Source organism: Acanthaster planci, linkage group LG07 (assembly GCF_054643075.1).
Source record: "Acanthaster planci isolate LZ-2023a linkage group LG07, COTS_SCS, whole genome shotgun sequence".
Classification (NCBI taxonomy): Eukaryota; Metazoa; Echinodermata; class Asteroidea; order Valvatida; family Acanthasteridae; genus Acanthaster; species Acanthaster planci.
Genome location: NC_141783.1, coordinates 19,733,944 through 19,756,443, shown reverse-complemented (window position 1 = coordinate 19,756,443; position 22,500 = coordinate 19,733,944). Strand labels below are relative to the sequence as shown.

At 39.9% G+C, this 22,500-nt stretch overlaps 1 protein-coding gene across 1 annotated transcript; it reads left to right on the top strand.

Moving 5' to 3' along the window:
* The first annotated feature begins 1,640 nt into the window (after positions 1 to 1,640).
* LOC110976118 (dual specificity mitogen-activated protein kinase kinase 2-like) lies at positions 1,641 to 22,340 on the top strand. Its single transcript, XM_022229136.2, has 12 exons — positions 1,641 to 1,781; positions 5,641 to 5,845; positions 7,949 to 8,009; positions 8,592 to 8,705; positions 10,112 to 10,231; positions 11,245 to 11,364; positions 11,962 to 12,013; positions 12,656 to 12,783; positions 13,190 to 13,267; positions 13,648 to 13,796; positions 14,665 to 14,710; positions 15,242 to 22,340. Exons 1-12 carry the CDS (start codon positions 1,760 to 1,762, stop codon positions 15,353 to 15,355), a joined length of 1,209 nt encoding a protein of 402 aa, XP_022084828.1. The 5' UTR covers positions 1,641 to 1,759; the 3' UTR covers positions 15,356 to 22,340.
* The last annotated feature ends 160 nt before the right edge of the window (positions 22,341 to 22,500 follow it).

Here is a 22,500-nt window from a genome sequence, read left to right as displayed (position 1 = left end):
GAATGTTTTTTAAAAAATAAGGTGAAAGACCAAATTTAGACTAGACACCATAAACACACACGTTTTCTTCAAGTTTTTAGATTTCTCAATGTCAGTGATTCTCATTTTCTAAACCGATTCTATTGATTTCAGGCAGTCAATTTGAATTTGCCAGATAGAATTTTTTAAATAATTATGTCGTTTTGAATCGCCCAGATATTATTACTATGACTTGGACTCGTTAAATTAGAGACATTTCCTGTTCACCACTTCCACTGCTACAGCCTACTGTCCGGTACGGTACCCTGACGTCATAATCGACGCATCAAGCACAGAAGATACATGTACATGTTACTAGAACCCACGTTAACTATTGGACAAGACTGCGATTTGACTCGCAGCTCGCTGTTGCGAGTGTTTTATTTAAAATTCTGTCGTTACAGGAGCGTGGTACAAGGATATCCTCATTATCAAACCATGGGCAAAGCATTAATTAAGTTCAGACTTCGGAACTAAGCCTGTTTTGTATGTGTGCACTGACGCAAAATCCACCATTTTTGTTCCAACAATTGAGGCATTAATGTCGCAACTCTCTCAGTAAACAGCTCTAGCACTAACTTCTATAAAAGTATCAATAAAGATTTCTGAACTATCCAACAATCAGAATAAATTCAATTACTCTCAGAGGAAGAGGAAAAAAAGACATATGCTGTTCAGGTTTAAGATGTAGGAATGTGATACATATTACAGAATGCATTTTTATACCATGAACACTGACGCCTATGTAGTGTCATATCCCCCCGCGCCTACAATTTCCAGCACACTAAACGCCACTGGAAGGAAGTCTTGAGCACGTAACGGCTTCAGACGAATAAAGTATTGTCGGTTACATGTTTCGTATGCAAGGTGACCAGATGAAAATTATGCTTGATTTGTTTCACAAAATTCCGCTACAGCAAAACTTTTCTAAATCACAAGAAATAACCCGAAAGCAATAATACATACATGTAGCTGCAGTTACAACACAGGCAAACACTTCCTCATACAACAAAAAGTTTCACTCTGAGTTGATCCCAATTTAGCGGGTTGAATATTTTGCACTCTCTCGCGCTACAATAAATTGCGCAGTATGATTTTTTTCTACCGAACCTCCCGCTAGTCCGCATCTACTTTTCGCATTCAAGAGGTTTGATTTATCTGCTAAAATTACCTGACAGAAATCTGTTAAATTCTTAATAATCTGCCAGATTTTCCACCAGTTTTAATTTCTCCATCAAATGGTGTATCATAGCTCAAAAACAACTGGAATTTTCTCAGATATTTCTCGCAGACTTGTTTGCCAAGATGGGAGAATATATCACCATAAACTGACTGGCAGAAACAAGGCGTGGCCACCCATTTTCAAATTGCCCCACCCATTTTTCTGACTAGAGGCTCTTGGCAGAGGGCGCTCTTAACCAAAACCAAAACGTCACTTGGAAGAATAAAAAGTAAACTAGCTTCAAATCGTATGTGGGCTGTAATTACTCCAGCGTAGATGGCTTTGTGCAAACTATTTGGCTATGGCTCGGATAAATACACGCAACTATGAATGTAGTAAGCTGAGGCTTCCATCAGTCCATTTTTTGTACACCTAAAAGCTAATCCTAGCCACAGTCTGTCACTACTTCAAACGCACAAGGCTGGCATCATTGTGCGCCTATTACACTGAATGACTGGAAAAGAAGTCTATTCAATCTAGTGACCCACTGACCGATCCCTACCGCATCAGTCATCCAAAATGGCGTTTCGTAGTGGGAACGGTGAGTCATAACATTCGTCTTATTATCGTTAATTCCAGGAACAGTTTTCAACAAATTATCTACATAATTTGTCTTTTATATAGATTTTATAATTAGGCATCGATTTGATAACAACAAAGTGAAAATATTCATGTCAGTTCGTGAAAAGTGCTGACTTTCGGAGCAGAGTGTGGTGTACATGTAGAATGCGCTGTTTTGGATATGGACTTTCTGCAGGGGCCTTGGCCCATTTAACTTAGGACTAGTATAGTAATGAAGCAGTGCCATGCTTGACAACATTACACTTCTTGTGACTGTGTTACACCCCAACTGTAGCGTCAGTCCCAACTTCAGTTAGGATATTTATCATAGTCCCTTGCTGTACATGCTGTCTGTAGCCTGTAGGCCTAGTTTGGCTGACCCACTGACTCGGGCTATCGACATGATGGAAGAGGAATCCATTATCGATGTTTTATTGTTTTCATTACCAGTATGAGTGATGGCTAATGAGCAGCATTGTGCAACGGATTGCTCCTTAACGTACATTGCGTCCACAAGATGTGAGAGCGATGTTTGATCATGCATAAGACAAGCATCTAGTGTAGAACTTAAAAAGCCAAGGTCCATGGCTGTTAGAACAGATGCTATGGTTGCACAGTTAAACCAAATCAGCGATGTATGAATTCAGCTTCCCAGCTGATATCAGTTTTTTTTGTAGATGTTGACCCAGAATTTCAGCTTTTTTGTACACCAGGTCTACAAAAGTATGGGAACTTTTTACATTTCGGCTTTTTGCTAGCTGTTTTCAGCTTTAATTTTAAGCGGCCACTCACACCCCTGCCAAATGTACATTTGTAAATGCGTAGCAATTTACTGTGATTGTTCAGTAACCTGAGACCCAGTTTTGAGTATTCTCAGCTGAAGTTTTGTCAACATTCAAATATATGTGGAAGAGAATTTTAAAAAGATATATACAAGTAATTTATTGAAATTTTTTTAGATGTGAAGGTTTTTGTTTCATTTTGAACCAGATTTCCACTATGAAAGTTATCATCTGGCCAGCATGGTTGACATGAATCCTCGGGAAGAATTCCATATACGAAGTCCACTGTAATATCGCGTAATTACTACAAAAGTATCCTTACTTTGATCGCTGAATGAAGACGATTCCAATAGGCATTGAAGAGCTAAACATCATAGGACAGAAATATGGAGTTTTGGGCACACTTTTGGAGCTACACATGGACCAGGTTTACATCGACAGGCGGCCATCTTTGCTTCTGAAGAACATGGCGAATGCGCACGACGTGTGCGCATGAACCGAATCATATCCGGAAAGAACCATTATGTAATAGGGGTTGGGCTGCCACAAGCATTGAGGTAATTTTATGCATGAATCCGCAACACGAGGAGTGCAGAGGGCCGTCATCTGTCTGGATGGATCTACACAGTTCACGAAATGCTGCGCAATGTGCCGTACTGTACATGTACATGTACAATTTTTACTTGGGGGAAAATAGTGCGTGTTTTGCGACAATTTTAAAGTTGGACAATTTCTTTAGAAGGAAAAAAGGGGCCCAATTTCTTTTACAGACAGTTTGTAAGTTGGACAATTTGTTTAGAAGGAAAAAAAGGGACAAATTTGTTTTAGAGAGTGCTTGTCAGTTGGAGGAGTTTTTTTCTATATTTATACAGAGGGAAGGGGAAAAGGGAGCTGAAACCTGTCTTTAGATTATTGTGTGGCTATCTGCGCTCTAAATTGTGAGGGGAGGCTTGTACAGGAGAAGAACATCCTTAAAGATTTGATTGAAGTGGTCTACTCCTGCATGTCGGCAGCGCCACATGTATTCGGCCAGGTAGAACCCAAACTGGTCGCTTCCACTGTGTGGATAGTCACCTCTCTCACCAATTGCGCGTAAGACTCCAATTCTCGCTCATAGTGCATGTATTGCTAATGGATGAAGCAAGACTCCACCTAGCCTGAGTTCTTATACAGCATTGGAACGAAATTCCTTCTTTCGTACGGCCGACTGCATTTCTACTTGTTCTTTCTCTTTTGGTTTACATAATACGACAGAGATAACTCACGTCATACAGTCAATTGTGCTCAGACATGTACCTTACCTAGTTGATTTCCTTTGGCACAACCTACTTACTTTAACAACGGATAGCCACATTTATTTATATTCAAATATTCTAATTTATACAAATATTCGTGAATAATTACATATTCAGTTTCATAAATATTTAATTTTTTTAAATATTCATCTTGACCTCATCGTGACCTCTCCTTAATTCAACCGTAACTTTATATGGAACATATCGAGTTCCTCCGGCAACAAGCGCTCGTGTGGCGTGGTCAGTTAGACTGCTGCATTTCTATACCTAACAGTTCTCTTCATTGCAGGTTCGCTTCCCCTTTACGACACAATTTGGATTAAATGTCTTAAATGTGTATACTAACTGTAATAATCCTTGTACTAATGACAGGAAAACTGTGGAGAAATAAAAGGACGGGATAGTGAAGGAAAGAGGAAACGGTAGAGGATATAGTAGGGAAAAAAAGAACGGCAAAAGGACTCACTTTTTTGCCGTTTTATTGCGTGGGGCCCCTTCTTTTTAAACCTGTCCCCCTAAGTTACTGAACCCCCTTTCACATCTCGATCCCCCAAAAATAAATGTCGCCCCTTTTTAAATCTGTCCTGGAGCAAAAATTTCTCCTAAAAAGTGAACTTCGTATATGGAATTCTTTCCGAATCCTCTGTTAATGTGATTACAAAGTGACAAAGGGCAGGCCTGCATTAATTTCTTTGCTGTTTAACTAGCCTATCCCATCAAAATGTAATTGAAGCAATGTATGGTCACAACCAACTTGGTAAACACCCAACAATTGTCACTGGCAGCAATTTAGGGTAGTTCAAATTTCCTTCTCTGGCTTCTTTTAGGATCCCAGTTTTCTCACGACTTTAATTTTCCTGACTGGCCTGATATGATTCTCCCATTTCCCCAATTTAATTGGAAGCAATAAAAGACTAGTGTTATTTCTCAGTATTTTTTTGTATAAAGTACATCTGTTTCAGTAGGGCTGGGCCGAATAACTGAACATTAGATCGATTGTCGAATATTCGAATACTGTTCTTCGAATTTGAATATTCAAATACAAAATTCATGAAAAGGAATGGACAATTTTTTGTTTTAAATGAGAAAAATTGCACTATGGAGGCTTATTTCAAGCAGATTCAAATGAAAAGGAACAGAAATCATACAACGAATTAAAAAGTAACTAATTCTTAAAAATTTTTTAAAGGAATAGAAATTTTCAGCAGGGCAAAAAGTCTTGTTCATCTTTTAAATCTTGCTAAATCGTGGCTGGAGATACTCCTGGATATGAGAAGCTATGATATTGATCATAATGTACAATTGTGTGTGCTATTGGAACTGATTTTGTATATGGTATGTTCAACTATCTGCTGCTCGGTGCAACTGAATATTCAGATATTCGATCAAATTGAAGGTGGAATATTCGAATAGTGAATTATTCAAATTGACTCAGCCCTATGTTTCAGTTTGTCGACCCTTAAATTCTCTTCAATATTTTGTTGTTAGTTTAAGATTCATATGATCATGGTAACTTCTTGCAAAAGAACTCATTCCTTTGTAGCCATTAAAAGCCGTGAAAAGTCTTTGCATTTTGTTATCATTGTTAAAAGCCCTGCTGGACATTTCTTCAAAGCTGATTACTTCTCATCTCCAAATCTCACCTGGGGAACTTTTCTTGAATTTTCCACATATTAATAGCTTCATTTACTTTATTTTATCCTTTTGAAGTCCACTGGATTTTTTAAAAAACTGATATGAGTTTTATAATTGGAACTTTCAGAGGCTTCCAAACGCTCCTTGAAGCTGGATTTCACCCGCATCACCCCTCAAAATGACAACGAAATCCACGAATCCACAGTGCCGGATGGGATGTCCCCCAGCCGACTAAGTCTGGTAACCAGCCCCAGCAATTCCAGCATCAGCAGCACGCACAGCACACACAGTAGCAATGGCAGCAGTGGAAATCAAAGATACGAGTCACCCCTGTGAGTAGGCCCAAAACAATTGTCTTCTTAGAAAATTTTTCAAACTTGCAGTCTACTTTTAACAGGAAATGGTGAAATGTTGATTTTCTTATTGGAAAATGTTCAAGATGTGTGCAGAAAGAGATCGAAAACATTTGGAAGTGAATGTATTCTGAACACAGTTGGCCAGTTCCAAAGTGGAATTTATCATATTTGAATTTTGTTGTCTTAATTTCTTTGACAGAGTTACTAAACAGACCTTTTTGATCAGCAATTTGCTGGTGATGTCTACCACATGACAAATACGCCAAAGCAGGAAGTGATTTTTTTCATAGTTTCTTGTGGTTGGAATAGAATGAAATGTTTCCTAATAATAGAAAGCAGACTGTCTTCAAAAGGAGTAATTTGTGTCAAAAATATCTCATCCTGACTCCTGAAAGCCACGAAATGTACAACAAACCAGCGGCGTATACATGTACCTCGCATTAATTAGGTACAAATGTACACGTAATATTGACTGAACAAAATGCTGTCAGATTCTAAAACATGAAAAGCAGTTATGTGACTAACCATGCATACAATTAATCAATATTTTGCTGTGTATATGGGAGCCATAGAATGTTTTAGAACTGGATATGTTACCTGCTGAAGCTTGGTATAATTCATCAGGTGCCTTCTCGTGAATTTGCCTGTCATGAATTGTACATACCCAATATTCACCCTAACCATGCTAAGCGCAAGCCCAGCAATATCCAACAGTAGTCTCCTTCCATTGGATTTTGCTGATATGAGTCGCGAACAAAAGGGCCTTTTGTTGCAGCTGTTGGGTTCTGTTGGGTTCACCAGGGTGCCCAGAAATTACCCAAAGGGGTTCAGGGTTAAAAAGGGTCCAAGCAATTTTAAAGAAATGGAATCCTCATAGTGCGACTTGTGCCCTGTTTCCCCGGTTACAATTATGGAATCTGGTCACCATCCAACTGGTACCACATGCACAGGTCCCCTGGTTGAATCTTTTACTAATTGGTAAAATGAAAATGAAACAAGGTCAAACTAGGACCATTGAAAGCTGTCACGTTCTTACAAACCACCTGTGAACAGAAAGTTCAAGTGATTATGTTTTACATGTGTTGGAGTTCACAGAGGTACATTTACCGCTTGTCACATCAAGTGTGACAGCCGTTGGTCTGCTGTTGGATCTGAATCATAGTTTGGGCCGTCATACATGTATACAAGCTTGTCTCAGTCGAGGCATCTCAAAATTGTCAGCGGCAGAAGAACGAGTCATGAGGTACACGTATGCTCAAGTGTGAACCATCCCACTCGTAGGCCATGCAGTTAAAAGGAAACGTGCAGTGAATTTCAGCTCAACTTGTTTTCAGGCAGATCACTAAGTGTTACAACAATATAAACAAGATCCAAATACCTGTTCCAAGATCGACAGAGCTGCTGTTGTTACAAATTACAGTAACACTTCATTTAATGAAAAGGTGGGAGTGATTCCCCTCGAATGTTTAGAACAATGTTCTACTTCCTACGTGTATGTACGAAAAAAGAGCCCTGTTATGGGCACATGGTCTGCCAGGATTGCACGCAATGCCATTTGTTATAAGGTGTGCTTCATATTTTAAGGGTACCTGAGCACTCGGTATTGACATAACACGGGTACCTTGTTCCAAAAATTCCTGTAAACAGACACTCCTATTTACTACAGAGGAGGTGGAAAGTCTTTGTAACATGTAATAAAGATGTAATTCATGCACTCTGGTCGTAAAAATCCTATTACACGTACACGTCCATGTACACTGTCCTTTAAATAGGATGTGGTGACTCCAACTCATGTCATCCAATATTTCCTTCACTATTTCCAAGCCAGGCCGATGTTGATGTGAGTAAAAAAAAAGTAATTTCACATTTAACTACATATGCATGCGCTTCAAAGCACACCTTTGTGTGGAAGGACTTCGTACAGTAGACAAGGGCTCCCAGATTTGTATTTTGTCATTTTGCCAGCACAGCTGAGAAATTTTCCTGCCAGGTTCATTACGTTTAGGGACCAGTGCTTCACCAATGAATCATTGTAACTTTTCATGATCCTGGACATGTCCTATTCGTTCTTGTTGACAGCGACAGAATGCGTTCACGTAGCCTGGACTCCATTGGCAAACTCAGCATATCGGCCATGGAGGTAAGATCTAAAACTGAAAATGAAAGACGTGTCAGTTCACTTTTGCATAAACAGTCTAATTGACACAGGAAGCCTGTGTAGATACATGTATGTGGCCTACAGGTACAGTGGCGTAGATTTCCATGAATCTCAAAGTATTTCTTTTTTTTTAAGCATGGTAGATGCAGACAAGTATTTTCAGCCAAATGGAAATTGCCAATCACTTGAAGATATTAACAGGATCTAATCACTAAAACACACTCAAGATTGCAGCTTGAAGTTTCCTTGTATGCTGTTTTGCATTTTTTTTTCATGAAACAAACCAATGACTAGGTGCTTACCTTGTAACTGTTAACAGAGAAATTGACTGAAGGGGGATTTGAATCTTCGCCCTTTAGATACTGTACCTTTGCTCTCCCAAATAAGTAGGTAGTCCCTCCTTTTTGTCAGTATTTATGCTTGAGGGTTTCCAGTCTGAAGCCATAAAATAGCTAACACCATATTGCCAGGGATCACCGCCCAAAGTCCTGAAGGGGACTGGAGAGGTTCACTCCAGGAGGAGGCAGGTTTTCTGAACACAGATCATTTGTTGTCTTTTGACAGACGTACGACTTCACATCAGATGATCTAGAAGACAGAGGAGAGATAGGACGTGGGGCTTTTGGCTCTGTGAGCAAGATGTGGCATTCTAGAAGCAATACCCTCATGGCAGTCAAGGTAACTAAAATGTCATTCATGAGTCGACGGTATCAAATTGAAAGAGAGGGTTGCTTTTCATTTTGGGAATCTGAGAATAGAAATGAAAGCAATGGGTAAGAATTCATTATAAATTAACACAGGTTTCTGCTGAGGAAAAGTTTGCATTTGTAATTTTTTGCCACATGAAAAAATTGCAAGTGAGGCTTGGATCACAGAATAATCTGGCACCATCCAATTCAACAGATTACACTGAATGAAGTAGATTCAGGGAACACCACCAAAAATGGCTTCCCTGCGATTAAGGTCTGCACAGGTACACTCTTTGTGGATGCGCTACACTAAATATGCACCCAAAGCAAACATTGCGAAATTGGACAGAAATAGTCCTGACTGGTGACTCTCAGGAAGAGGGTGGCCTTGTGTTTTCAATGGGAATTCCAGATTGTGGCCAGAAGCTCAGTTGTCGTTTTGCTCTTCCCGAAACACCCCCCCAAAATAGTAGTAAACTAATGTGCTCAGCTCTGAATGTAGCCGCCTGAATCTATGCAAATAGCCCCACGGGTTAGAGGTTTTTGTGAACGAAATCCCCCAGTGGGAAGCCACAAACCCCAAATGTGTGATTTATGGAAATATCTCTCGATCGGTCCCAGTTACAGCGCCGCTTATTGTAAATTACCCGTTGACTCACCAAAATTGTAATGAGCCCGCATGTAGAAATCGAGCCATTTAGTGGAATGCACCCTTTTGTGGTTTTAATGTATTATCCTCGGGCTTTTTATCGTTGGTGGCAAGAACGGTATCTTTGTCAGCTTTTTCATTTGATCTCCTTTCTTTGAAGAAAATTTTAAGATGTGAACAAAGTTCAATTTACTCCTGATTTGAAAAGTCTTTGATTTGATAAAAAAAGCTAAACTTTAAGCTTGCTTTGCACTACCCTCAACAGCATTTACTAGATCCAACAAATAGTTGTTGGTTTTTCCGCAAGGGAGCTTATCTTGAATAGTTCCAAAAATGGTAAAATGGATGGAATTCTTACCACAACTTCAGTGGAATATAAAGAGGTGTGAGGCTACAGATTTTTTTCCCGTAAAAAAACTGTTACGTTAAATTACCTAGCCCCTGTTCAAAATCTGTGACTTTATAGATTTCAGGCAAGTTTGATCAATTTCTGTCTTGAAACTGCACTCGAGGAGGCATTTCTTATGTTAAGGTGGCACAAAGACTCACTATAAAGTAGAGTGTGTCGCCCAGTACATCTAGCCTCGTGAAGTTGCTAGAAATTGTATATAGAAGCAATCAAAAATTTCCCGGGGTTATCCATTTGAAGTTGAGAAAAACAAATTGTGTATTTTTTGAAACTAGAAGTTGCAGCTGCTGATTTAGGCGACTGTTATTATACTACAAAGTGTTTGGGCTTTTCACAGAGAATTAGGTCAACAGTTGATGAGAAAGAACAGAAGCAGCTACTCATGGACTTGGATGTCGTCAAGAGGAGTAACCACTGTCCATGTATCATTAAATTCTATGGAGCACTCTTCAAAGAGGTAATATATGTTGCTCTGACCTTGACCCTAACCTTCCCCGGCCACACAGAATTAAACAGTAGTAAAGTGTTTAATTCTGTGGGGATAGGTCTGGTAGGCTCAGACAGCTGGCTTTTGCATTGGGTTTGGCGCACCTCAGAAAAACTAAGTCCAACAGCCTCTGTGCACAAAGTCCCATGTGGGTGTTTAACTTGGTGTGAATGGGGAAGGTTAGGGCCAGCAACCCTTGCTCTCCGCTGTGCATGCACGGTAAGATGAGGTCTTTATTCGGAGCCAAATCTACCTGTCAACTCTGTTGAGCCTGATGGTATTGCAAAATGGATAGGTTTTCACAGCAACTGTTGTATGCTCAACTGTTTGGTGAAATGTGGTCAATGTATTTCTCAGTGTTTGTTATTACTGCGAGATCAAACAGTTGAATTCCTATATGAGAGTAAAGCATTGAATCCAGTTATCAGGGATTAAAATTCTAAATACTTGGGTAAATTTACACTGGAGTGCCAGTACTAGTACGGTAAGCTATTTTTCTCAGGTGGGCTCCTGAAAATTCTCTTTTGTCCGGAGAATTTGAAGCGTGGGGACGCTGGTGTGTCCTCACAAAGTTTCGGTGTCCCCGCAATGACTTTGACGTCACACTTATATTGGCCTGTGCACATTGTCCCTTTCATTTGTTCTTGTAAATAGGCCACCATGCTAATCTGTGGTTTCTACATGCGATCCCGTGCTCAAAAACCTCTATCGATAGTGCCAACTTCGTGAGAAAATTGGACCTCTCTCGGTTTATGTCATGTTCTACCATCTACATTGTACGGTTTCAGTTTCTGCCTTAAGAGGCTAGAAAATTGGTCATCAACACAAAAGAAAAGAAATAAAGAATGAAGATGCAGCTCTCTCATAGAAAGGAGACTTTGAGGCAAAATCGGACAATGACCAAGAGTTTGCAGGCAATATGAGTGATGTCTGTAGACTCAGAGGTTTATCTTTCCATGCTGACGTTGCTTTTTACATTGCAGGGCGACTGCTGGATATGCATGGAGCTGATGGATACCTCGTTAGACAAATTCTACAGATTCGTGTGTGAACATCTCAAGAGCCGCATCCCAGAACCCATCTTAGGCAAAATCACTGTCTCGGTGAGCAGCATCACTTCTCTGACTGTCAGTCCGTCTCTTTGTCTGACTGTCTGTCAGGCTGGCTCGCTGTCTGTCTGACAATATTTGGAGTGCACCTGCAGTGAGATTAACTTGTACACTGGCACAGCCCGTTTTCTCCCTCAATTTAGGGGAAATCTCTTGTCTTGAGCAAATATAAATATTTATGCCATTACATGTATATGTAAGATTCCTAATTCATGAGCACAGGGATGGTGTTATTAAAGGGACAAGTACTTTTCAAAGATACGTCTGCCTAAAAGGAAGAATGTGAGCTTAGCTATTTCTAATTCAGCCAACCTGTGGACCAATTTGTGTTAAAGTGCAGTAATGGGCCATACAATAAGGTTTTATTCTTGCCTGGCAAGTTTCATGAGGTTGAAGTTCTACAGCGCAATGTATTTAGGCAATGCATCTCTTTCTGTGAAAGAGGCATGGCTATACGGAGGAAGTTGGAGGATTCTGGAAGTCATTGAAGGGTTCTCCTGACGAAAATGGCCTATTGAGTTTGAACCCCATGAAAACAGGTGTTGATGGAGGAACATTTTAATCGTCTGTCGGTATATTTTATCCTTACAGACAGTAACAGCACTGAATTATCTGAAGGAGGAGCTGACGATCATCCACAGAGGTGAGATGCATCTAAAGTTAGTGTGCTTGCAAGCAGGATGTGTGAGGTTTCGAACCCCACCCATGTACCCAGTTGAAATTTTTTTTAACAGGCACTACTGTTCTACGAAGAGGGAAGAAACTGTCTTCCCTTGCCATTGTGTACTGTCACTCTTGTGGTTGGCTGAATACTGGAAGATTTAAGATTGAATTTCAGAATTATGATAAAGTTTGCCTGTTGGGAGTTCAAACCATCATCGACCAAACAAATCCAATATGGCTCCATCTGACTGAATTTTTGGTACTGCAAAAGTGGAAAAAAAGCCCCACTGTACAACTGAAAAGTTTGCATGTGTATGTAGGTAAACATGGTTCTTTTGATGGCAGAAAAAAAGTCAACTAAAGGAGAAACTTGAAAAACAGATGTTTGTCTGTTTGTTTCTTAATACTCTGAATTTCCATTTACACTCAAAATGTTGTTTGTTTCTCCATATTGCATATTTCAGCCATAAGTTGTTCAGAAGAATAGATCTTCCATCGGTCGTACATTTAAGGGAGAACTTTGAAAAAAAAATTAGGCAGTCGCACCAAACTTTCAACCATAACTCAAGACCAACCCAAAATCCTTTGGAACAAATTTGATGCTTTTCATTTTGCGATGCAGATGTGAAGCCGTCAAATATTTTGCTAGACACCAAAGGTAACATCAAGCTGTGTGATTTTGGCATCAGTGGACAGCTGGTGGATTCCATTGCCAAGACAAGAGACGCTGGATGCAAGCCCTACATGGCCGTAAGTGGAAAACCTTGAGGACGCATCTCAGAACTTCACATTTCTCCCACTGATTTCATTAAAATGTCTTTTTAGAAGAATCTTCTCAGAGCATTCATTCAAATTACACAGGTCCATGTCCTCAAAGCTCGCAAGTAGGAAAGCAAGTCTTGCCAGGTGGTTGAACAACTTATACCGTTTTTAGGTTTTTCAAAATTCAAATTTATTCTGACCCCAGAATATTTCTGCCCACTCTTTGAAATTTTAATTAACCTGATCAAGTTACTCGGATTTCACTTGGGGCTTTCCTATTTAGTAATATGTAGCTACACTACTGTCAAAAGTTTACATCTCTTTTGTGCGTTTGTCTGCTTGCGTGTCTGTTTTTTTGAACATGTAAAAACTTTCCTTTTTTTTCACATTTCAGCCTGAAAGAATAGATCCCTATGTTTCCAAGGGAGGATATGATGTCAGGTCTGATGTCTGGAGTCTGGGCATCACATTAGTGAGTAATGTTTTGTTTCTATTTGATATTTGATACATACTGAAGAAAATAATGCTATACCAAACAGAGCACAGCCAATATCTTGAGTTTTGTTTTGCTTCAGAAACACTCATGAATGCCTTCCAATTAGTGTAATTCTGAGTTCCGTCCTTCACTGGGATGCTGACCTGGCTAGGCCAGAGGTCAAGTGGTCAGGATGCCTGCACTTGTAAGCTGGAGGTAGTGTTCTGAAGTCCTGGCTGAGCAAGCCGGAGATTCAGGCTTGAGGTTTTTTTTTGCAAGCACCGAATAAGCAGGTGTTGGTTGATTGTGTGTAAGACCCAATAGTAAAGATTTTTTGAAAAGCCTAGTTTGTTTAAAGCTGTAATTTTTCCTGACAGATTGAGATGGCCACGGGCAAGTTTCCCTACCCCAAGTGGAACAGTGTGTTTGACCAGCTGGCTCAAGTCGTCAAAGGACCCCCTCCTAGACTGGTCAGCACCCCAGATATGCAATTCTCTGCTGAATTCACAGACTTTGTCAGCAACTGGTAAGTTTTGTCAGTGCCAATCCTCAGATGTTGTTTTCGTTTTTCTTTCTTGCATTTGACAGGCTTTACAGAATGACCGTTAAGTCGGTTTTACTAGGCTGGCTTCAAAGTTTGGTGTTGGATTCTAAAGTTGTCAGTTTTTATCCCAATTTGCTACTGTTGGATTCCGTAGGAATGGGCTGGCTTTACACAGTGCTATTAATGGTGTCTGCAGATTTTCACACATTAATTCAGTAGGATTTAGCAGACTCCACTACATGGCAGTTGTTGGTTTCCACTGGATTAAACCGATTCCTACACTTTGCCGTTGTGTGATGCCGTGGGGCACAGCAAACTTCACCCTTTGCTTTTATGGGAATCTGTGGGATTCAGCAGACTCCACAAATTGGATGTTGTTGGATAAAGCAGATTCCACACTTTGGTGTTGGATTCTATATGATCCAGCACACTTTACAGTTTGTAATTTCCATCAGATTCCAGCAGCCTTCATAGTTTGCCGTTGTTAAATTCTCTTGGATGGAGTAGGATTCATGCTTTAAAACCAACGGCTTACTGCCCAAGCTCGCCCCTTTAATGGTTGTTAGATTGAATTTGAATGTAGCTGGTTGCTCACTCAATTATGAAAATTGCTTTTGGAAAAATATGAAAGACAAAAAATGTAAATTTGTGTGAAGACACCTTCAGCCGTTCCCTATGCAAAGGGGTTAAAACTGAATTGAACTTCCAACTGATGGCAGTTGTGCTGCGGCTTCACCTTCAACAGCCCACCCCAGATGCTTTTCTAGACCTACAGCCTGACTTGGCAATAGTGGATTGAGTTTGAGTCTTTTGCCCCACTAAACTACCCTTGTGGACTTTTTTTTTTCAGTTTAAAAAAGCTAGAGGAGGACAGACCAAAGTACAACAAACTGCTGGTGAGTGTTGAAATAACAGGATAATGGTTGATCATGAAATAAAAACATGTTTCAATGAAGAATAGGACGGTCTTAAAATGGGCGGAGGTTTCTCTACGGTTAAAAGTATTTTTTTTTTTCTGCTGCATCGCACACTCCAGACAGAGTTATCTTAGTAAAATGATCATTTTTTTGGCTCACATGTCACACAGAAGTCAAATTCTCATGTGATACGGACACCCTATGAGTATAAGGAAAATGAAATGCCAGGTGGTTGGTAGTCTTCCACTGGAGGCCCTCGTAAACACTGGAATGGAGACTATCAAAGAGCTTACAGCTTGTATGCAAAACAGGAGCTTTTGGCAAGCCGGGCAACATACCATCCACGAAGGACTTAGTTGTAGTATAGAGGGATTGCACTTCATGCTTCTGCAACGGTTCCTTGCCATGTTGAAGAACTAGTGCCGAGTACCAACTGCAATGGGTGTATTGATGAACAAGAACTTTTTTCTCGCAATTTGACCCACACTCGTTCTTCTTTTTTTTAATCAGGAGCACCCATTTATCAAGAGGTATGACAGAGCAGAGGTTGATGTTGCTGGCTACGTGTCAAACATTGTGGCCCGAATGAGTGAATCAGGAAAGTTGCACAACGCCGATTATTAACTTGTCATATACACTAGGTACAGTGACTTTTTGTTTTATCTTGTTCATGCATCCGCCAAACGGATGGATGAGGCATTGTAGTTCCATGTACATAAAGATTAAGGGCATCTGAAACATTTGCTGGAGTGGCGTTTCTTGGCCTGCATGGAGGACACGTTACCGAAAGCCAGTTCAGTGTTTTGATTGTGTTGGACAAGTGTAAGTTAATGGTGTCGATGTCAAACAGTATTGGAGAAGGCTTGAACACATTGGTGTGCATCGATGCTCGAGTGTGTTCAAGTTGATGCTGCTTGTTTGCTCACATTCAGATCTTTCAAAATCCAAGGGACAGATTGAAGGAATTTGGCTGGAGGGGTATGCCTATATGTCATTACATCAGATTTGGGTTTGATCCTCCTTAAAAAAGTGGTTCCTTCAAATGGGTAGATTGAGAAGGACTCAGGAATGATCCAAACACAAAGCATTACTCAACCTATCAAAATGAGTCCGAGTCACCAGAGCCACTCCTTGAGTTAAAGTCATAAAAAAAAATAGACTTGCGCAAGAAACAGTCCTTATGTTTTTCCAGTTAACCTATGAAGTACCGTGCCATTTTTGCTGTTTTACCTACGTGCAGACTAACGTGGCTGTCGACATTCATACACAAATGTAAATCACCAGGAACCGTGAACATTGTCTCCATCTTCATGAGGCTAAAAGAAACTCCGTGATAAAATCAGAGCTCTGTTTCCTCTTTCAAAGCAAACTAAAACAAAATCTTTGAAAGCTATGCCATTAAGAGTCATTTTGTGGGATCGAGTCATAAATGTCTAGAGTGTTAAGAATCATACAGCCTGCTCATAGATAAAAACTTGCAGTGTATACACAGTAGTCAGCATTTCCTAAAATGTTTCCTAATGTAGCCTTGGCAGAAAGTTTTCATTTGGTAACTACCACGTGTTCCATTCAAGTAACCCCATCTTGCTCAAGGTTGTTACTTTAGGAGGAATGCTTGTGCCTTGCAGAGCTTCCCACCCACCACATTATGACAAGGCCTTATTGCTGCGCGAAGACAAAAACTCCCTAAAGGTCAAATATATACTGGAGCATTGTGAAAGGTAGATTTAGAAGAGCTGGCTTCGTATTACAACAAAAAGTGTTTTTGTTATGGTTACCTTTGTTTTGGGTTAACGTCTGTGAATGAGCATGGACAAGCCAAACCTCTAAGAGTGTTTTAAAGTAAAAACTGAATACTACTTGATCATTTCTTGATGAACAAATGTATAAAGGCATCTTATCATGACCCATATATACCAGTGATGTAGTCGAGTACCAAAACTCAAGTACCGAGTTTTCTGAGTACACAAGTGCTGAGTACGGGCCGAGTCTGAGTACTGTTTAATTGAGTCCGTGGCCAAAAATCTGTGTCTGCATACAGGCTAAGTATGAGTACAAAGATAATCGAGTACATCCGAGTACATTGTAAAACTAAAACATTATCAGAAATTTACATTGTTGGTCAAAAAAATGTACACCAGTTGATAAAAATACTGCGTGACTTGTAACATGTAGCTTACACTATGTGAAATTCTCGGTCAAAGTTTAGTATTGAAAAATTCATAACGAAAAAATTCCCAATTTCTTTTTGAGTATTGCGAGTCTGGGATCGAATTAACTGAGTACAATTTGTCAAATTTAGGGACAAGTTTCCGTACAAAATTTCAAGTACGTGCCGAGTACTTGTTTTTTTGAGTACTTATGATCATGTATGGGCCAAGTACTTATTGGCACTCAGTTGTACTCGAGTTCGAGTACGAGTACTCCAACACTGATATACCCGTTAGTGCATTACCACATTTAGAGGATTTGTGCATAAAGTTAGGAAGTTAAGCTTTCGGTTTCATTGAAAAGGGAAATATTAGATCAATCTCCAAGGCAAAAAAATGTGTCAATTGTATGTGAAAGCAGTAAGCTTACAAAGTATGCTGTCGATAGACCTTGTATGGGATGTAATGATGTGGCATTTTTGAATGGGCATAAATTAAAGACTCTTGAAAGTTCCAAAGTTGATATTACAGTAACTTTATATATGTATGTGGGTAAGTTAAAAAAAGTGACCATTTTACTATTGGTATTTCCTGCAGTACCTTTCATGTATCCTCGAATGTAATGTGAATTGATAGCATGCGAAGACGACCTCAATGTTAAAGCCAGCTATTTGCAGTTTGTTTTTTTTGAGAGAGAGCACCAATTTTAAAGTCTGAGCAGTTGAACATGTAGAGCATTTAAACTGACAATGTCCTGAACTGAAATGAACACGGTCTCTTAATCTTGCTCTGATGAAGAGTCTGATCGTGACCAGCGTGTCGTCTGAGTGACCTTATGACCCTTGATCTGCAATCAACATAACTCTCTCACTTTTATGCCTTGAAATTCCTTCAGAAAGATCCGCTCACTTCTGCCAAATGCTGAAGAGGGAGGAAAGACTTATTAAAAATCCAAACATGCAACTGCACTTTGCATGAATACATCCTCAATAGCTAGGCCAGTTGGGGTTGGGTACAGTTGCAATATGCATACATTTAGGAACCAATAAAATACTGGGGGGTTGGACGGCATTGCTTAATACCATAATACATGGTACCTGCATGGTATAATATATGGGTAAGTCCTTTCTTTGCTAAGCCGAATTCTGTGCATAGCTTACTGCTGGCGGGAACAAATTGATGCTAACTATAGCAGAGCAGTTAGCACATTTCACAGGTGAGCAAGAAGACCTGGACTGCGCATGTTGGAAATCCCATAACTAAGGATTGCATGCTCACTTGGTTGGCACCAGAATTTCTGGGCTATCACTGCAAGCATAGAATGCATAGTATCATAAACGCAAACTTCCGGGTACTTAGTACTGTCCTCCCTTTGACCTCTGACCTTTATTGAGTCCCTGAAAGAGTTAATTACATCAGTGCACTTCATTTGACCATTCTGAATAGAATTGCAGATCGCTAGTTTAACTCCCAGACAAACTAGAGTGCCCAAGTTATCGCTATCTGAATAACTATGTGTTATTTACACAGAATGAATGTTACAAAGTGTAACTACATGTATGTGTTTAATCAATGCAACTGCAAGTCGCTTGCATGCGGCGGCAGCAGTCGCACCAAAGAAACAAGCATGAAGATGGCAATCATGATAACGAATCGATTGTTGCTGGTTTTAAAAAGGATATCATTAGCTCCACCATTGGAATGACTACGTGTACATGTAGATTCTTGTCTGTTTAGCTTTCAGAAGTAGAATATTTGTAAAAGTCCAGTTTCATAAGTTCAACTTGCCATCGTAGAGTTTCCCGTGCAAGTCAACAGTTTGTACATTTGAAACTGGCTGCACCAATAATTGGCTGAAATATCTAACCACCGTGATTGAATGCTCTCTGAATATTCTCTCTGTGCCCCAGAAGTAACAATCACAAGCAACATGAGCCTTTTCATTCGGGCTTCCTGTATTCTCTTAACATATTGTTCTCCTAGTTTCCTTATATGCACACAGACCGTTATATCCTATCCAATAGTGAGAACTACTGTCCAACAAATAATATGGTGCCCTGATTTATTTGTATATTGCCTGGCAAGTACATGTATATTTGATGAGCAGCATGCGCTATTTCCCTATCATGTGGTACATGTATCTTTCCCCTAACACCCTGGGCTCCTGCACTACATGTAGAAAGCATACTGAACCGCATGTACTTGTCAGCGTATTTGTACATGTATGCAGGTCACTGTACCAAACCTGATCAATGCCAATAGAATGAGCCCATTGGAGGTTTGAGTGATATGGTATGGATGGGTCTGTGCTAGCCCCACACCTAGGCCTGTAGTGGCTCTCTTTTACAATCTGTCTCTTTTCTGTTGTGGGGCAAGATCTATGCAGTATAGGATGACTTGCACTGAGCAGTGCCAAACCTGACAAAATCAAGCATAGTCCAATACCTGCACCAGGTACAGAAAGCCAGACACTACACACAATGAAACCTGCGTCTCCCAACTCGCGCAGAACCCAACACCATTTCCCTGGGCCTTTCAGCCCAAGTCTCACAAGCTTCAACAAGAAGTTCAACAGGTGTGGTACCAGATCTGGCAAAACCTCACACAACCTGCTGTTGGAGTATGGCACCTTTGGGGTAGTTAGGGTTAAAGACTGCTGTACATGTAAATGTACATTGCCCGACTTGGAGTACCATTTATGTTTCTTACATTTGTAGGGTGTCATTGACAGAGCATTTAAAAGTTTTGCATTTTGGAAACTGAAAAAATATGAGATATGCAAGATAATTTGCACTGTCAGAGTTTTTATGAAATCAGGCTCAAGAAAATCACAGGTCTAGCCATAAATAACAGTAGACTAACACCAACGTAAGGCAAAATAACCCCTGGTTTCTGGTCAGACCAAAGTTCCAGGATTGATGCGGCGATGCAGAGTTCTTTTTTTGGGGGGGGTGGCTTTTTAAGACGAGCAGCGAGTGGCATATTTAATCAAAGAGCAAAGGCTAGTTAGTAGTAGCACATTGCACGTCATGCCGCCATTGTTGATGATCAGCTGGCTGCAACTTTGTAACCTACCCATGGTCTGCTGTTTGTGTTTGACATCAACATTACGCAGTCTTAACGGATCTATCACTGGGTACGAGCTATCTATGAATTAGTCTGGTTCTGTAAACAAATTGCCCTTCGGACTTGTGGCTGGGAATCAGTCTACTCATGAACATTCAGGTGGTGTGGAAATAGACAGTGCCATTTGAAAATTTAAGGAAAAAAATGGAAAAAACATTGAAGCATCAAGCCAATGTTCAAAATCGATGCGCGTGCTGACCAGAGACTGACTATTTTTTTGGCCTTTAGAAACATGAGCATAATTTATGACTGAAGTAAATAACAGACAACTTCTTGTTAATTTTTGGAATGATTCACAATGACCTATTTGTCATGCTGCGTGTTGTTAAATTTTGGTGTAATTTTGCCAATCTTTAGTATTGTTTATGATTTGTTTCCACCTGTGATGGTGAAATTGCTTCATTGTAATAATGTGGATAATTTGCAAGATTGAATGTTTGCAGTTACAAATATGCAAGAACAATTTGCAATGGGAATGTATGTATACATCTGCTTAAGATATTGTTAAAAAGCTGTTTACAGAGAAAGTAATATGTCATTCTATAAGGCTGCAAAGCCCACATATTTGCTTAGCAGATGAGCTTTTTTTTTTGCTTAACACAATGGTAACCAGCAGTGTCAGGCTGGCAGTGGCATGTGAGCTGTGGCCGGTTCTCAGCTTATACCTTTGTAAGTTCTGCTTAATGTTTTTAGGGGATCGCCAATTGTGAAATTGCGCCCCAGTGCTGTGTGTCAAGGCTTCCAACTCATTGTAGTAAAAGTCATAATTATTTACAAATTAACCAGGTATTTAACAGGTTTAATTTAACTTAATGATTCTAGTCACCCACTCACATATATATATTGGCAGTCAAATTGTTAGCGATGTGGTCGACAGACTCAAGTAAACCACCTTGTCATCTGTCATCTACATGTATGTGTGCATTGGTTTTACCTGACTTACCAGTTAATCTCTACTATTAGGTGATGGCCAGATTATAAAAACCAATGCTTAGTTACTGGTTTTAACTGGTTTGTGCATACCAGTCATTTTAATCACGTGGTGCGTATGAATTGGACTGAACCATTTGAAAAACAGTGTCATTTTAAGATTCCTTTGTATTTGTTTTCAAAGCAGTGTATAAAATGTTTGTCTGAAGTATGAAGTTCTTATCCCTGTATCTTTCATAATTAAGGTGTAAAGTAAGTGTCGTAAGATTTGTCAGGTTATAGTTGTAAAATGCTCTGGAGAACTGTAGAAATATCCCTGAGTATGTGTAGGCAGTGCATATCCAAAACGAAATCAAGTCTTTGGCTTCAGTCTGATCAACTGAGTTCAGTGTACTTCAGCCAGCCGTAAATGAGCCTGAGAAAACATTTGGCAGAGCAGAAAACAGGTTACCCACAGACTTTTTAGCATGGCCTTTCATTTGCCTGGCGGTATTTTCTTTTTTAGGCTTAGCTTTCTGAAACTGGATTCTTATGATGGTCCCATGTGTAACCTGTTCCTAGGCACCTGTGACAAAGTTGGGGAAAAGTTCCAGATATTTCAATGATTTCTTTTTTGGACAATGCATTTTGTAAAGAGTACCGGCACTCACATAACGGTTACTTTTGTGAACACTCTACATTAAGAAACTTTTCAACGGTAAGAAAAAAACAGCAAATCTACAGTTTGCAAAATGGTCCCACAACCTGTTGAACAATGTTAATACTTGCTACTTAGCGTTTCATTGGAACTGGTCACACATGCCAACTGGATGATCTAAGTTAACCCTACACTTACCTATGCTGTAATCCATTGTTTATATCAAGCCGTGTGTGAATTTGCCATTTTACGGCTGTGGCTAAGTGGTTTACGTTGGCCCGCCACTTTAAATATTTCCGCTGTCCAAAACAAAATGCTTGTTTCCAGGGAAGTGCAATACGGTTGCTAGTGGGGTAGGTTGGACCTTACCTGAATATCTTTCATAGCCCAAACTTTCAACAGCCAAGAAAGGACAGACCTACATCTCTAGGTCAGGCAACGCCAACATGAAAAACCATTTGTTGCAAACTTTGGTTAAATCTACCTAACTTGCACCCTGCATAGCACTTCTTGTATCACCAGCAGGGCTTGTATGACTTACCTGCCAGTGTAGCTGCTAATCTTGTTGTTGGTAGTGTTGTTGCTTTAGTCTGTTTTTTTAATGATGTCCGTTGTATGAAGAAAAAAATTAATAATGGCTGGCTTACAGTGATAACGATGAGTACGCTTGGAATATTCTTAACCAAATATGCTGAGGATTATTCTAAAAGAATCATGGAATGGAATATATTAAAGAATTATATTGAAAGTGAACATGAGAAAGAAATGACTCCAATGTTCTGTGCGATATGTATGTGAGTTTCATGCCCATTTTGAGTGTTGGCAGTCCATGAAATGTATGCTTCCAGAATATGCATTTAGGCAACACTAAAAGCACAGCAAGATGTTTTTATGTCTTAGCCCCCCCCAAAAAACACCCTGCTCGC

Excerpts from the sequence above, each read along its gene's own strand:
- LOC110976118 (XM_022229136.2), top strand. The coding sequence starts at position 1,760 with ATGGCGTTTCGTAGTGGGAACG. Across the intron at positions 1,782-5,640 it reads GGCGTTTCGTAGTGGGAACG|AGGCTTCCAAACGCTCCTTG; the intron begins GTGAGTCATAAC and ends TGGAACTTTCAG. Across the intron at positions 5,846-7,948 it reads CAAAGATACGAGTCACCCCT|CGACAGAATGCGTTCACGTA; the intron begins GTGAGTAGGCCC and ends TCTTGTTGACAG.